The sequence below is a fragment of the Cydia amplana genome, chromosome 21, assembly GCF_948474715.1.
Source record: "Cydia amplana chromosome 21, ilCydAmpl1.1, whole genome shotgun sequence".
NCBI lineage: Eukaryota > Metazoa > Arthropoda > Insecta > Lepidoptera > Tortricidae > Cydia > Cydia amplana.
This window is the reverse complement of record NC_086089.1, coordinates 6,958,171-6,975,422: the sequence shown is the minus strand read 5'-3', so window position 1 is coordinate 6,975,422 and position 17,252 is coordinate 6,958,171. Positions and strand designations below refer to the sequence as shown.

At 36.7% G+C, this 17,252-nt stretch overlaps 1 protein-coding gene and 1 long non-coding RNA gene across 3 annotated transcripts in view; both read left to right on the top strand.

Moving 5' to 3' along the window:
- Positions 1-17,252, top strand: part of LOC134657885 (uncharacterized) — a 186,171-nt gene that overhangs the window by 24,458 nt on the left and 144,461 nt on the right. The window lies entirely within an intron of this gene.
- Positions 1-17,252, top strand: part of LOC134657929 (phosphoenolpyruvate carboxykinase [GTP]-like) — a 36,725-nt gene that overhangs the window by 9,471 nt on the left and 10,002 nt on the right. The window contains exons 1-4 of one of the 2 annotated variants that reach the window (XM_063513513.1): positions 11,124-11,418; positions 12,010-12,103; positions 15,561-15,706; positions 16,300-16,484. In XM_063513513.1, coding sequence (XP_063369583.1) covers positions 11,369-11,418; positions 12,010-12,103; positions 15,561-15,706; positions 16,300-16,484 — 475 coding nt within the window. In that variant the 5' untranslated portion in view covers positions 11,124-11,368. Of the gene's footprint in view, positions 1-11,123; positions 11,419-12,009; positions 12,104-15,560; positions 15,707-16,299; positions 16,485-17,252 lie in introns of those variants that run through there. The other variant, XM_063513514.1, reaches the window with a different exon arrangement.

Below are 17,252 nucleotides of genomic sequence, written 5' to 3'. Positions count from 1 at the left end.
AGGTATGTGTCGTTTTTTGACCCAAATGGCATAGACAACAAACACAACAAATATTAAAAACTACATACCACACATAATATGTGTATTGACAATAACACATTTATTGTCAATATATGACAATGGTGGGTGGTTAATAGTAGTTTATGCAACAGTGATATAATAAGGGTTCTTAAAATTCTCGGGTCTTTTTTTACAAAACTCGACTACGTCTCGTTTTGTAACTTCGACCCTTGAATTTTAAGAACCAATTATGAGCTGTTGCATACATTACTTTTTCTATGACAGCTGCAGCAAAAAAAAAAAAAAAAAAGAGTTATTATTAAAAAAAAGAGATTATTAAAAAAAAGAGTTATTATTTAAAAAAAATTGAATTATTATTTAAAAAAAAAAGAGTTATTATTGTAAATGAAAACATACCTCTTTCAATCAAGATGATCGGAACTTGTATCTTTAAAAAAAATAAAGCAGTTGTATTATACTCATAAGATGACTGCTAGCAGTCATCTTATGAGCCTATAGACAAAGCATTCAAATGACATTGCTTTAGATATCACTGTCAGTCATTTAATTGACACATTTAAGTGCTGGAGTAGAAAAAAAGAATTTGTGAATTTTGTGATGTCTACCCATTACCACCAACTTTTGCGTAGACTTTTCGTCGGGTACTTAAGTAGTTACACAAATCTCTGTTTTGACAATTTGCTGGGAATTCTACCACGTAGGAAATAAAGGTAAATAAAATAAATTCGACTTCTAATTATTTATTTAAAGTTTTCCTTTTTAAACGACGCAAATGGTACGAGTGTATTTTTTAAGGAAAGCTGTTTGTAATAATTTGGCGATGATTAAACATATAGCTGGTCAACCAAATCTTGACAGTAAAAAAAGGCGCGAAATTAAAATTTTCTATGGGACGATATCCCTTCGCGCCTACATTTTTCAAATTTGCCGCCTTTTTCTACTGTCAAGATCTGGTTGACCAAGTATATATACCTACCTACTTAGTCGTACAATGTTGAAAATACAATTTAATAAAAAACACTTTATTATACATCAAAAACCAGTCTTTCTGGCGTCTACTTCACAATTCGCACAACTTGGCAGTTCGCCGTTGGCCGTTAAACTCTTTATCAATGTATACTTATACCTACCTACTCCTCGAAGGAAAATTCCTTAAGTGAAATACCTAAGTAATAAATTAAAGATGACCCCACGTTTTGTTTGGAATCTCCCTTTCCCTACTACTTATAATAGGTACCAGTGGCGGCGCGTCCATAAAAGCTGATTCCCACCGGCTTGCCTGTTTTTGGACGTTTGAGCAGAGTTCTAAAGGAAATATGTAAGCCAAATTAGCCCCGGCTTGCCTATTTTATTTTATTTATTCAAACAGAATGTATACAGTCTGACAGTATAAACCAAATCACTGTACAATTTAGAGTTACTTATACGCTACGGTACACAACACTTTACAAAAACAGTTTTATAAAATACCACTACCATCCATCGCCTCGCAATACTTCAGACAGATACTACATACACTTGCCCATCGACTTGCAAACAAATCACTTTCAGGAGCCCATGACAGAAGCGCGTTGCTATGGATATGTTTGACGCGCCGCCACTGATAGGTACCTACCTATGGGTCGGTGTTATCATTTTGCGATAGTACCTAATTAGGCGCAAAGGCTTGTTATTATAATATAAATAATGAACTAGCTGGTTGAAGAAATTCGAAAAATAAAGCTAAAACTCGTATAAATACAGTATAAAGGTAGGAAATGAGATTTCGCTACAATGACGATAGTACAAAAAAACTCCCTCATGCTCTTTTTTTAATAAGAAAATGGCTAAGGTTGAAAATATTTGAACAATAAAACCAAAAAACTTACACAAGTAGGTATTTCATTGGAAATTAGATCTCGGGCTGTAATCTCAATAACTGCCATACAATATATTAAAAAAATAATGACACAGCGTTTTGTATGGATACTCCCTCTCTCTCTCTAATTATCATTTTGCGATAATATTAATTAGCAATAGCCGTTGTTTATTATCGTTTGTCACCGGGGGCAAAGGTGGAGAGGCGCGGATACACACCCCCGCGCTTATCAATTCTTGTGCAATCAACTTCATAAGTATTGTAAGTAGAGGAAACTTTTAATGAAATTAGAAGATTCGGCGTTTTCCATAGAGAATATTTTTACAAACTATTTTCTAAGCGCTTATTAAAGAGAATAGAGAGAGTAATATTTTCGTATTTTTAGGGTTCCATCCGTACCCAAAGGGTAAAAACGGGACCCTATTACTAAGACTCCGCTGTCCGTCCGTCCGTCCGTCCGTCCGTCCGTAGAGAGAATAGAGAGAGTAATATTTTCGTATTTTTAGGGTTCCGTACCCAAAGGGTAAAAACGGGACCCTATTAGGTACTAAGACTCCGCTGTCCGTCCGTCCGTCCGTCCGTCCGTCTGTCACCAGGCTGTATCTCACGAACCGTGATAGCTAGACAGTTGAAATTTTTCACAGATGATGTATTTCTGTTGCCGCTATAACAACAAAATATCTCGGAGACCGAGCTTCGCTCGGAAAACATGTAAAAACTCAAAAATGCGCGTTTTCCCAGAGATAAGACCTAGCTAGATCGATTTTTTGCCCCCGAAAACCCCCATATAGTAAATTTCATCGAAATCGTTAGAGCCGTTTCCGAGATCCTCAAAATATATATATAAATAAATAAATAAACAAACAAGAACTGCTCGTTTAAAGGTATTAGATACTAAAAACAGAATAAAATAAAGATTTAAGTGGGGCTCCCATACAACAAACGTGATTTTTGACCGAAGTTAAGCAACGTCGGGCGGGGTCAGTACTTGGATGGGTGACCGTTTTTTTGCTTGTTTTTTTTTGCTCTATTTTTTGTTGATGGAGCAGAACCTTCCGTGCGCGAGTCCGACTCACACTTGGCCGGTTTTTATATTATTAATTACCTATCATCCATCCTTTTGAAACTGTGACTTAAAATATCATAAGCTAAAGTTTGTCAAAGGACATAGACAGAGATAATCGTACTATCTTTGTCTTACACTACTACTAGTACCCAAAAGAAAAGGATGAGTTCTTATTTACTGACAATTTGGTTTGACCAACTATATATTAATATATACACGTATACAGGCGTCACCGTAGTACTTATTACCTACGGCTAAAGTCGATTATCGCGTTCCTGTATCGCTGCAGTTATAACTTGTTGTAACGAACATTCGATCCTCTCTCCGTCAGATAGCTGAGCGGTGCTCAAGGACCTTCACTGTTTAAAGTCCACACAGAGACCGTCATTAAAAAAGACTGTCGATCTATCTATACAAAGTCGCATACCGAATAGGTCCGACACTTAAAGGCCCCAGTACACAATGGGCCATCGCCGCCACTCCAAGGGACGCAGCCATGCGGTAGAATGAGATAGCAATATCACTTGCTCCCTCTACTCTAACGCATAAATGCGTCCCTTGGAGTGGCCGGCGATGGCCCATTGTATACTGGGGCCTTAAGAAGAAGAAGAAGCTAACTCTGCATGGAAATTGCAATGATAAATCGTGGAAATATAGCGTTCATAATGACACCTCCACACTTTGTTCTGTCAAAGACGGCGCAGTGTTAGCTTAGACGTAGTCGTAGGCGTCGTAGCTAAGTGAAGTAAGTGACAATCGTTTATATGTATAAAAAGCCAATCGAAGCTTAAATAATGTATGGAAATGATGACGTGGCTATTCAAGTACCTACCTACGTATCTATGCCATCTAAGCTGTACATACATTTTTATTTTTCATTTTACGTTTGTCGATAAACAATTTCATTTTGGCTACTGCTCTGGTACACAAATGTCAAAACGCTTCATATAAAACGTAACATTCTCTAATGTCAATGACATTGAGAACCGTAACTTTGTATGGAGACTATAATATTATACCTACCAATTTTTATTATTTATCTGTCTCCGGTTACTGTTATTCCCAATGCACGCTCCGCACGCGAGGGTTTGCCAACCAACCAAACCAAGAGGGTTATCCCATATCCCATTAGTCCCTGATACATTCTTTACATTCTTAAAGGTATACTCACACATTTTCACGTGTACACATATAAATTCTATTTTATTATTTATTATCCAAATTATCAGTTATAAGTTTAGAATCTGCAAGTTTAAATCATGTGGGTATATTTAAACTTTATGGTTTATTATAAGTAACCAAATAACCAACCAAACCAAGAGGGTTATCCCATATCCCATTAGTCCCAGATACATTCTTTACATTAGGTATACTCACACATTTTCACGTGTACACATTTAAATTCTAATTTATTATTTATTATCCAAATGATCAGTTTGGGGTTTATTTAAACTTTATCTTAGATGGATGAACAACAAAGTGTGATATAAATAAGTAATTTATAAGATAAGGTATAGAGTCTGTGCGGAAAGAGAAGAGCCGTGGAATGTATGGGGCCCAATACATTCCACGACTCTTCTTTTTCCGAACAGACTCTACCTACGTTCTGTTCATTTAGTAGCTAATATCCGCATAATCATTTATAGTAATTAATAACTTCTAAACATAATCAACACGTGTTCTAGCGTATGGCATTGAAATCCGGACCTCGTTTTATAGTTCCGTCACCTCTGAACCCTTCTAGAATGATTTAGTTCAAGATTAAACAGTAACCCTCGCAAATTCAGAACTACCATCTTACGTCTTTAAATTTAGAGCTTATTACAACCCAAATAGCCATCATTTGACTTGGCACTGTTAATTAAATACGAGCTTTCTAAAATATCACATCAGACTAACGAGACATTTAATTAGTAGGTATTTATATTACACAGCCAATTAACGTTAACCTACGACCAGTATTTCCAGTGATATTTTTGTTTACAAATACGTTTTTTGCGCAGTAATTGTCTATATATGTTTGTGTTTTGATCAATTGAGTTCCGTATGATCAATAATGATGAGTAATGATTGTCTATTTATCTTAAATAGGATTCCCGAAGTACAGCCAATGTCAAGTAAGGTTGAAATAATTTCAATGGGACAGAAACATTAAAGACTGCATGTCTAACAAATGTATCTGTTGATAACGTTTAGGTATTTAGGTATGTATTGACATTCACTCCCTACGCCTAGACATTTGTCGATGGACCGAGATAAATGAAATTAAGTGTACCCACCGTCATTAACTAACGTTTAAATAAATATAATTAAACTTTTTACTGGATTTTTAATTGTAATGGATTTTGTTCTTTTGATTTTTGTTATTAATTTTGAAATTACTGGTGTTGTAATTTTCAATACCTATAAATTGTGTTTGCATTCATTCTAGGTACCTACTGTTTTATCTGCAAATAAACGATTGATCGATTAAGTGGCCAGTGACCAGGATTATACAAATGTTTGGCTTTAGTCATTTTCGTCTTTTCTTTGCGTTCTCGACTTTCTTACAGTAGGTACTTATTATACCAGTTGGCTTTAAGCATCTTCAGCATTCTCTTAGATCCTTGATAGCAATTAGCAAGTAGCAACTGCGTCATTTGTTTTTTTTATTCGTTAAATAAATGTTTAAATATAAAATGTTCTTCCTAGTTTATAATTGGAATAGCTTCAAGGTCCTACAAACACGAATGCCTTTCATTTGTACTATTTTATTTTATTTGATGGAATTATGTATTTAGTATAATATCAGTAGATGATGAATTAACCTGACAAATGGATCAACCGCGAATAATTTTTAAACTATTAAAAAATACATCAATATGTTTTTATTAGTTACGATCACAGTTACGACGTTGATCAAGTCACCCTTAAGGTTTATTTTCTATATGACATAATTTCTTACTGATCTGAATATAGCTCTGCATGGCATTTTCAATAACAAAGTGTGGAAATGTCATCGTTAGTGTTGATTTATATGAAAATGTGACGTTTGTAATTATAGTAATGACACTCTCTCACTTTGTTCTATATTCAAATCGGTGCTAAGTTAGCTTCTAGACGGACTCTATTATTTATGACGTGACAACCGTAGGGCTTGGTAAACATTACGTATTATGCAATAATATCTGGGAGACCGAGCTTTGCTCGGAAAACATATAAAAACTCAAAAACCAGCGTTTTCCCAGACATAAGACCTAGTTAGATCGATTTTTCGCCCCCGAAACCCCCCATATACCAAATTTCATCGAAATCGTTAGAGCCGTTTCCGAGATCCCCGAAATATAGGTACATATAGGTATATAAATAAATAAATATGCAAGAATTGCTCGTTTAAAGGTAGATAGATAGATAAGTAGATTAGATATCAACCACAATAAATATGGTGTGAGTGTTGTGACGTAGTATGTCGTATACGAATATCATGACATGTATTTGTTATTTTATTTAATAAACGTCAAATGTTTTGTGTTGAACTTATTTGCAAATGACTCGTCACGCGGTTCGTATGTTAATTTTTGCGATGATTAAATGTCCTATGCCACCTGGGCCAGGAGCTCACTTTTAAGGTGCCAAATTCTCATTTTACAGGAGCATTTGTATCAAAATTTCGGCATTCCCAGATTTCCAAAAATCGGATCACGTAAAAAAGGGATCGCGTAATTCTATCACGCCCCCAAGGAGTCTTAAGAAACGTACATAGCAACAAGATAGATTAAATTATAAATATTTTTATTTTATCTTTGTTTTGTGTAACATAGATTGCTCGATCGCTCTCTTTGTATTGCAAAGTCCGTAGGCAACAAAATAATTAAAATAAGCTCTTATAGTGAAAAATAGTTTTATTTAGAAGCAATTGACGGTTACTCAACCGTCAATTGCTTCTTGGTATGGCTTGCGGCTTTCATACTAGTCCATACTTTGTAAGAAACTAGGAACATAATATATAGTTCAGTGCCGGTAACCGCTACCAACTTACAAAACTGCTGGGAGACAGTGGCGCAGACATTCTCCTACTGCGTAATGACTTCATCAAAATGGCTCCCGCCTCGTTGCGAATGCTGCATATTGCACCCTAACTATCCATTGTACATACACGTGCAGGTGTGTGTAAAGCTAAAGACGCCAATCTTGGGCTAGCGTGGGGACTAAAACTACAGCCCGAGCCCTGACGATTTTCCAACACGTACCTATGTTCGCAGGCTAGGACAAACCTAGACTTTAAATAATTCAAGGAATGATTGCTGTTGGTACTAACTTTACACGCGCTACGTTCGGAAAAGTACCTACAGTTTCGTCAGCGACTTATCGGAGGTGTGTCGACCGGTTATCAACGTATTAGGTATTTATAACTGCACGAGGCGCGGAATGTGACGTTACGTCAGTTGAACTTAAACTTTTAAAGTTGACAACAAGGTTAAGTATATTACTGTCCACCATACCGCATAGAGTCTGTGCGGAAAGAGAAGAGTCGTGAATTGTATGGGGCCCAATACATTCCACGACTCTTCTTTTTCCGCACATACTCTATCAGCCATAACAGCTACTGAAAAACTAAAATAGATGCCATAAGTAACCCGTCTTCTCCATTCACGGCAAATGCAATAACCAACTAAGCCACCCGGATCATGGTGGTACCGATCGAATTTTTTCGAGAATGTATCTGCAGTCTTTGAGATACAATCCATCTAAACTAACTTTGTACCGACTTGAATAGAACAAAGTGCGGGTGTATCATTATAACCAATATTTTCATAGAAATTTGACATTAATGATGACATTTTCACACTTTGTCATTGCAAATGCACTGCAGAGATACGAGTAGGTACCTATTAGCTTGGTCCGACTATAGTATTAGGTACCTACGTTCAGGAGCCCGTTTCTCAAAAGCTTGTAACTTGTACCACAAGTGGAAGTCCCTTCCTATCATCCGCTTGTATTACAAGCTACAAGTTTTTGAGAAATGGGCTCCTGGACCTACATCCGTAATGTGCTGTGCTGTGTGTAGGTACTGTGTTGTATGACTTGTACCTATCTACCTATGTATTATATTATACGAACGAATCCCTTACGAGATTACAGTATAGCGAGAGAGATGGTAATAATGACGCTCAGAAAAATCGAAATTAAAAGTTACTTGTCTCCATAATTAAGCTCTTATAGTTTCTGATTTTCCCTTAGGTACCTACAACTATTTTGTATTTCACAGTTTAGGTAAAATACTGGCCACATGATCTGGGATCTGGGTCAGCAGTTATTTGAGAACACCAGTGCAGCGGGTCTGATATCGTTGCCTAGAAAACTTTGGACTGTTTTTATATCTGCTGGACTTACTGTACCTACTTGAAAAAATCGGGTTTTATCTTTTATTTATATTAGATATATACACGTATAATTATAAACATTTAGTTATTAGGATATGTCTCGTGTAGGTTTGTTATAAAATATAGGTACTATTCAAAAGAATATCGGGGCCACTGAGAATTTAGATAAATACTTACAGGAAATAGACTACATTCAAAAATGATATTGGCCACGTCAACCGATATTATGGATTCTGTTAGATCAAACAGAATACCAAAGACCTTCAGAATCTGAATTCTATTTAAGGACTGTAACCTGAAAATTTGCTGTTCGACTGTGGTCTGATCTCAGATGAGACAGCTGACAATAATCATTGCCCATTAACATTCAGATCTGGGGCCCGTTTCTTAAAAGCTTGTAACTTGTAATCCTACAACAAAAGCTGCCAAAAAGTGACATCCACTTGTATTACAAGTTACCAGCTTTTGAGAAACGGGCCCGAACATAAGTTCCGCCTGTGATCGCTCTTAGTAATTATGTATAAGTATCTACTTATATGCACTATGATTAAAAGCAATTTGATTTGATTTTGATTTTGATTTGTTTGTATCAGATAAAAATACACTCGTGAATGTGTAAGCGCATTGATAACATTAATTGGACCCGGATTCTCTGACTTTAAGTTGGAATCCCCTAAGGCATTATTTTAAATCTTTTTTTATTACTACGTCGGTGGCTTATTGTTTGTCACCGACGTAGTATTAAAAAATATCAGAATCCCTATCTTCACGGAATATATTCTGCTGTGACCATATAGAGATTCTCGTGTGTGATGTGCCTGAAGTAAGCGACGTGTCGGAAGCCCGTGTTGATCGAAGGCCTGAAGCGGTTAATTTCATAACCTAGTAAGTACATAGGTATTGTTGATTTATTTTTATTTTTTCACTTTACGTGCATGTTGAATATATCGATAAAGCTGTAATACTTACGAGTATTACTAAGAAATCCTTTAAATAAGTATATACTTACCATTCCTGTTTTTATTGGAATCGGACAAGACGTGTTCTTTAACCCTTGGAGCGCCCTAACAAGACACGTGTGCTAGTAACTAGTATAGGAGTTCCATACTACGGTAATTCTGGGGCGCTCCAGGGGTTAATAGTATGTTGACTTTGTGACATTTAAATCAAAATATTGGAGCTTTAACGATAAAATATCTCCCGTAGACTTATTTGGAAACCTTAAATATGATACCAATGTAATTTCAATACCATTTCATCGCAGAACTAAACCGGTACCTGTTCAGAACAAGTAAAATAACTGTTGTAATACTTATAAGCTAGTTCAGAATAATACTGTAAATGAGACTGCAAGTGACATTGTAATCCATTGGTATCATATAATACGATTCCGAATACTCCATGGCGACCACAGGTATTTTAACTTGATTTTCTGGTTTCGATCCAAATAACCAATTACTTTAGAGGTAGGTACAGTCGCTACTTCTTAAAAATTACTTGTTTTATAAGAAACTATTCAAAATCACATTAAATTTTAAAGTCAACGTTGGAGATAAGGTTGTATGATTTTACTCACCCGATATATCAGAAGAATTGCAAACGACAGTATCTATGTATGAAAATGTTATGTATAGCAATAATATATATGTACTTATTTGAAGATTAATAAATGGGACAAACGTTAAACTCCCCTAGTTAGTAGTTAGGTTGATTATCAGAGACAGAATAGAGTAAAAAACGTTTAAAAATGTTTGTGTAAAAGATGACTCACGTTAGACCGGGCCTGAGCTCCCGGCGCTTACTTTTCTATGACTGATGACCGGTGATCACGTGATGCTGTCCATAGAAAACGAAGCGCTGGAAGCTCCGGCCTGGACCCTGCCCGGTCTAAAGGGGCCTACTGATTATCAGTCCGCCGGACGATATCAGCCTGTCAGTTGTTCGGAACTATCAACTTTTTCTCCTAACTGACAGGCTGAAGCCGTCCTTAAGTTACTTCCATGTTTTGATTTGTTTTTATGATGTGTCTGTCTGTTTGTATTGCATTCGCTCGTAATGCATGACGATACATTTCATAACACTTAACATGTTATTGTAAATGTTTGTTTGATTTCAATCAGATTATTGATTGCTCCTTATCCTGTTTTACTTTTTAGCTGTGGCTATTAACTTGACTATAGGGTCTATAGGTCTATCTATAGGTACTTATTTATTCCGTGTGATATACATATAGAGTCTGTGCGGAAAGAGAAGAGTCGTGGAATGTATGGGGCCCAATACATTCCACGACTCTTCTCTTTCCGAACAGATTTTATACGAGCTTACACTTCTTTGCAACTCTCTCATGGCTCTATATGCCCCTGACTCTACAATGGCCCTTAAACTCTACCCTATTCTTTGTTTACATTTTTATCTTTATTACTACTTATTGGTGACATATTAAAGGTAAATAATGACGTCAACGACCATATATGTGTCGTACACGTGCGTACTAATGTACCTATAAAACCAAGCCTACTAATGCAATGCCTTTCGTTCCCGTCACAAAATGACGCAACAGTGCCTTGAAGTTGCTTGAAGTTGATGAAACAGAGCGCATTCTTATTCAGCCCCAGTAACCGAAGATTGTTATACCAACATATCTAATAACTATAAACAGTGATAATATAAATCGTTAGATAAAGGTTAAAAAAACAAGTTCACATTTGTTTTTAAATGTGCACACGTAACGCTCGACACACCCGCGCTCTCGACCAATCACAGCGCGCCGTGCGCTCAGGCCCCCACTATAAAGGAACTCGCGCGCAACATTTTCAAATTATTCCACATTCAAACGCGCACGCACTTAGTTGGTCGTTAAATGGGTGATAAATTAAATACAATAGGATACTATAGATGGCTAGTGTACCTATTTAGTTTCACGAATTCAGAAGAAATTTAGCAAATTTCGTAATTATAGTTTTTTTTAATCAGAAAGTATTAATTTATTTTTTTTATTTTAATTCAGTGAACGGTATCTGCTTTAATTATCTCGTAATTTTTTAATTATACTCTTCGAAAATGCTGCACTTCAAGTCGGTTCCCGAAGACTACGTCAGGCAGTCTGCCAAGTGAGTATGAGTAGAGTACCATAGGTATGATAAGTAATACTATTACTTATTCTGTGCCATAGGTTAAACCTCTGACTTTATGGGCATTAAAGGAATTATTAAGGACCTACGAAATTTAAACCCTATTGATAAATCATTAACAGAAATAAACTTTTATGGAATTGTTAAAAAAATTTGGTCACATTTAGTTTTTCTATGTAATGTGTGTTTTAAAACAACAGACTATAATAATTTTAAAAATATAATAGTCAGATTTCTGCGGAAGATATGCTGCAATGAATTAGGACTATCAGCGGTTATATTCTTCATGCACTAGGTACTCTAAAAAAAATCTTCATCTTCTATTACCTTAAGAGTGTCTAGAAGAGACCGTTGCTACCTTTATTTACATTGTAAATCTGATACTTAATTTGATTTCATTTGTGGTGCAATAAATAATAATAATAATAAATTCATTTATTTCAGATACGTGATCCATAATTACACAATAATCAATTAATTAACAAAATTAGAAAAACAGAAAAAAAAACAATAATAGGTATTTTAACTAGTTACCTAAGTACTTATGTACTTACCTAATGTTTGTTTCAGATGCGCCCAAGTGGCCCTAAACTGCAGCCGCGCCGTGCACGCGCCGTCGCCGCGCAGCACCAAGCTGCCTCAACTGGCGACTCTGACACCCAAGGTAATTTTATACATTTTTAATATTAATTCTGCAAAAATCAGTCTTTAGTACCTTAAGATTTAGCAAACAAAATGCGCACTTAATGCCATAAGTCATTCTTAAATTGGACGGCTTTATTATCATCATCATTTTAGCCTTCGGTCGCCCACTGCTGAGCGTAGGCCTCTTTCCGTTTTGATACCACATTTTCTGCAAACAAGCATACAGTAGACACTTCAATAGAGCACATATTTAATACCAACGTTTATTCCGGTTGCACTTTAAATTGGATAATCCTAAAATTTGGCGGACTCTAGTCATCAGCATAATACAATCGGATGGTTTTATGAAGTATTCTGTTTACAACTAGCAGAACATCAAGTGCAATAAAAAATGTTCACGTAAAGTGTCCCGTTTTCAAGTTCGTACAGTCACCATCAGATATATCGGAGCGGTCGAGGTGCTCAAAATATCTGAACACGCACTCTAACGCCCTGACAATAGAGGCGTGTTCTGATATTTGTGAGCGCCTTAGCCGCTCCGATATCTCTGATGGCAAGTTCTCGCCTATTGAACTGGACCAAGGACAATGAACATCTTTTTATCAGCGTCGATTGACATTACTTACGAAATAATTAAATACATATACGCGTGTTTAATTGACCAAATAAATAGATAAAAAGTCTGGTTAATAGGCGTTTCATTATCGTGTTCCAGATGTACGAGTAAGTATTAGTATTTAATGAATACCTAGAAACGATAAGAGAGTCCAGGGTCTAACAGAACAAAGATATTTTCACCTCAGCAGCTCGAACAAGGGTACTTTGCTACTTAAAAACAGTGAGCAAAATCGCATTTTGCTCACTGAGTGAGACAAAATGAGCAAAATGCGATTTTGCTCACTCAGTGAGCAAAATGCGATTTTGCTCACTGTTTTTAAGTAGCAAAGTACCCTTGTTCGAGATGCTGAGGTGAAAATTTAATTGTTGGTATATCTTAAGAAAACATGAGTGAATAGAGGTAAGTGATGAAGAAGGAATACATTTTTCGGGTTCTGTAATATGTTCTCACTGCTGAGGTGAAAAGTTTTGTGAACTACACGAGATCAAAGTTATTTACATCTCGTGCGCTTTTGAGTCCCTTACTACGCTCAAGATTCTAAATTAGATTCACTCGCTACGCTCGTGAATCTATTATAGAATCTTTCGCTTGCACGGGACTCAAAATAAGCACTCGAAGAAATATCAAACTTTGATCTCTTGTTGTACAAATAACTATTCCTGTTTTATCCGAGAACAGAGTCCAATGCAATCAAAGTACGTTTGAAAGTTAAGTTAGGTAGGTACAGCACCTACTTTAGTTGTCAATTTTGTGGGCACAATATGTTCTTAGAGAATCAATTAATCATCATTATAATAGAATCAAAATTATGTAATTAGTAATTACGAATTGCAATTTATATTGCCAGCCGGAGTTATACGTTTTTAAATACTTACCTACTGAGAATAATTAATTAATAACTTACTCATAAGACAGTCAGTTAAAATTATTCATGAATTAATCAGCAGTGACTAGAGACTGCACTGAGTTGGCAAGGTACAGAATGTGAAGAGATACTGCAAACGTCAAATTCTTATGACAATTATAGTGGCACTTACTCACTTTGTCGTTGATAAGTATGTGCTGAGTTAGCTTAGGCGCACACTACGCCCGTTTTCAGTAAAGGATGACTCACGTTAGACCGGGCCGTGTCCGGGCCGGAGCTTCCGGAGCTCCGTTCTCTATGGAAAGCATCATCACGTGATCACCTGTAATTGTCATAGAAAAGTAAGCGCCGGAAGCTCCGGCCCGGACACCGCTCGGTCTAACGTGAGTCATCCTTAACTGAGTAATCCATTTGGGTTAAGTTACCATAAAATTAAATCTGTCTAAAAATACTATATGACGAATATAACACTACCTATTATTAGTACTGAGGTGTATCGAATCAATCTGTTATTTATAGCAACAAAGAATTTGCGTCACCACGAATACTTTATACTTAGTATTTACGTCACATTTTAAATTCTTTGTTATTGAAAGAATTTAATCGATGATAATGACCGTGAAGCGAATAACGTAAGTTGACGCGCGTTAACATCTATATGTATACAGGAAATTCTTTGAAACTTGTTTATACGAGCACCATATTTGTATACAGATCGAAACAAAGAAATGTAGCGTGGCTGGAATAAAACCTGCGTCGACGAATGGACTATAATGTACCTTATATATTAACCTACGTTTTTTTTTTTTTTTTTTTGTTAGAATGGCTTTTGCTGCCAGGGCACTTTGCCAATGTCAAGTTTAGTTATAATATAAGGACAAACTGAGGAGTGCACCTAATATGATTTAGCCCAGAATTTTGAATTTAGAGAATTATACACATAAAGATAGTTTTAATAATATAACATTAGCAATAAACACATATAGCTGAACATACATAAGAAATATTTATAGACTTATATTATTTTTATCAATAAAATATGCCAACAGTTTTAATACATTGGGTTCAGAACTAGCCAGAAGAGATTTGACATTACAGGGGAGGCAGACTTTGAATTTTATCAAGAGATCGTATAAGGAAAGACGGTTCAACGGACATTCGAAAAATATATGTTCAATTGTACCTACACCATACCCACATTGGCATTCCGGGCTACCTTTTACATTAATCCTAAATAGAAACTCCGGAGAGCACACATGACCCATTCTAAGGCGAATCAGAACACTTGTTACTTTTTTCTTGAACCTATGTTTATAAAACCAAGGTTTACGATAAATATTTTTTTGAATTTGAAAGAATTGTAATTTGTTATTAGAAACCCAAAGATCCGACCAAACAGAAAGTAGCTTTGATGATGAAACTACGTCCAAGTCCTTACTGAAGCATTTAAAAAAGGACGTTAATAGTTATTTCCACTTTGTGACAAAGCCGTTTGACAGCTAAAGGACACAGTACGAGTAGGTACACAAACATGTAGTTCGACTTTCATGTCTAACATGGAGTCTTTTACCTTTTTATCTAACCAAAAAAGTTTATTACAGCTTATTAAATCTACATTTTTATCGGACACTATTTTGATATCTCTTTAATGAAAGAGTCAGGAAAATACCTACCTAATACTGTACAGTCAGCGGATGAAATGACGCGCCAAAAGTATCTACCCTCGAATACTTTTCCATATACTTATGTAGTGATATAAACCTATTATCTCACTCTCTTCAGTTCGCCTTCAAAACTACATATGTATTAGTCTGGTATTAGGTACAGGTACCACAATCAATGTCTTAAATACGGTAGGAACTTTGATGATTACCTGATACCTTTCAGTGCGCAAAAAGTGTCTGACATACTTATATGTCAGACAATAGGACCTAGGTCATTCCAGTAACACTCGCCATATAGTGCTAGCATCTCAAGACTTACCCTTTCCAGGTCCGAGCCTTCGTGGAGCGCAGTGCTGCCCTCTGTCAGCCGGAGCAGGTGCACATCTGCGACGGGTCCGAGTCGGAGGCCACGGCGCTGCTGAGCCTCATGCAGCAGCAGCGGACACTGCGCCGTCTGCCGCAGTATGACAACTGGTGAGGATTATTATATGTATTTATATTCGAATTGTTTAAGAAAAGCACTAGGTTACATATACATATACCTACTTGAAAAATTATTGTGCCCTTGCGCTTTGCTTTGCTCGTCTTGGCGACAATCTGATCAAGATTTGGGGACAATCTTAAGACCAGTCCAGACGGGACAATTTTATGGCCAATCTCCTAATCGCCCAATCTGTCAAAAATGTTCTAAATTAAACGGGTCACTTAAGTTTTTTGTTTTTAAATGAAGATTGCCTTAATCAAGTAACTAAATTTGTTGTCCAATATTCTAAAATATAGTTTGTCAAACCACGTCGGCGATGGCGAGACGAGCTAGACTCCTTTTTAAAGGAATGGCCAGAGACTGCACAGGATCGGGAAGACTGGAAAAAGTGGGGGGAGGCCTTTGCCCAGCAGTGGGACATTATAGGCTCCTAATAATAATAATAATAGTTTGTCAAAGGACTGTCTCATTTCATCTTTGTCTTACACTAGTTCTAGCACCCTAAAGAAAAGGATGAGTATCGTTCTTTTGGTTCTTATTTACTGACAAATTGGTTTGACCAACTATATGTTATTCCTCCCAGCTACCTAGCCCGCACGGACCCATCAGACGTGGCTCGCGTAGAGTCCCGTACCTTCATCTGCTCGGAGCGCGAGCGCGATGTGGTGCCGTCGGCCAGAGCTGGCCAGAAGTCCGCGCTGGGGAATTACATCGATCCTAGCGACTATGAGAAGGCGGTGGCTGAGAGATTCCCGGGCTGTATGAGAGGTTAGTAAGCTACCTACTAAATACTAATGGCGTTATTCAATAAACGGCTGCTAACTTTTTAACCAGTTGATGATCGTCGTTTGTCCCTATCTGTCGTTATGCCATAGAGAGGGACGAATGACGATCAACAGCTGATTAACTTAGCAGACGTTTATGAATAAGGGGGTAAGGTAGCGAATTGTGTAGTGACACCTCTGGAGTTGCACGCGTCCTTAGGCAGCGTTAACCGCTTGCTATCAGGCGGCCCACGTGATTGTTTGTCCCGGACGTTGTATAAAAATAGCGCATTTCAGGATTTTGACGTAATATCTTTCCCACATCCCCCGTAATATCTTAGCCTCATCTTTAATTTCTACACTTTTGGGTCCTGTTGACTGCTGACATTCCTCTGAGTTGACCAGTATATTAAGACCCCTGCGTTAACCCTTTTTGAATAGTCTTTAGGTACGCACTCTGTATGAACGATAATAGTTAAATAAGTAGTAGTAGTAGTAGTAGTAGTAAACACCTTATTGCACAAAACAAGTACATAACACAGAGATCATCCAGTAAATGTGTTCAAAGGCGAACTTATCCCGTTAAGGGATCTCTTCCAGCTAACCTTTAAGTAACTGAGAGATACATTATGAAATGGTAGTCAAACTAAGATCAATTGTACATGACGGCGAGACTTAAAAGAAGTAGCTAACCCTAGAAACATAACTAAATACGATGCGATGCATTAGGTGCAAAGGCATATACATGTATAAAAATACGAAACGATAAGTA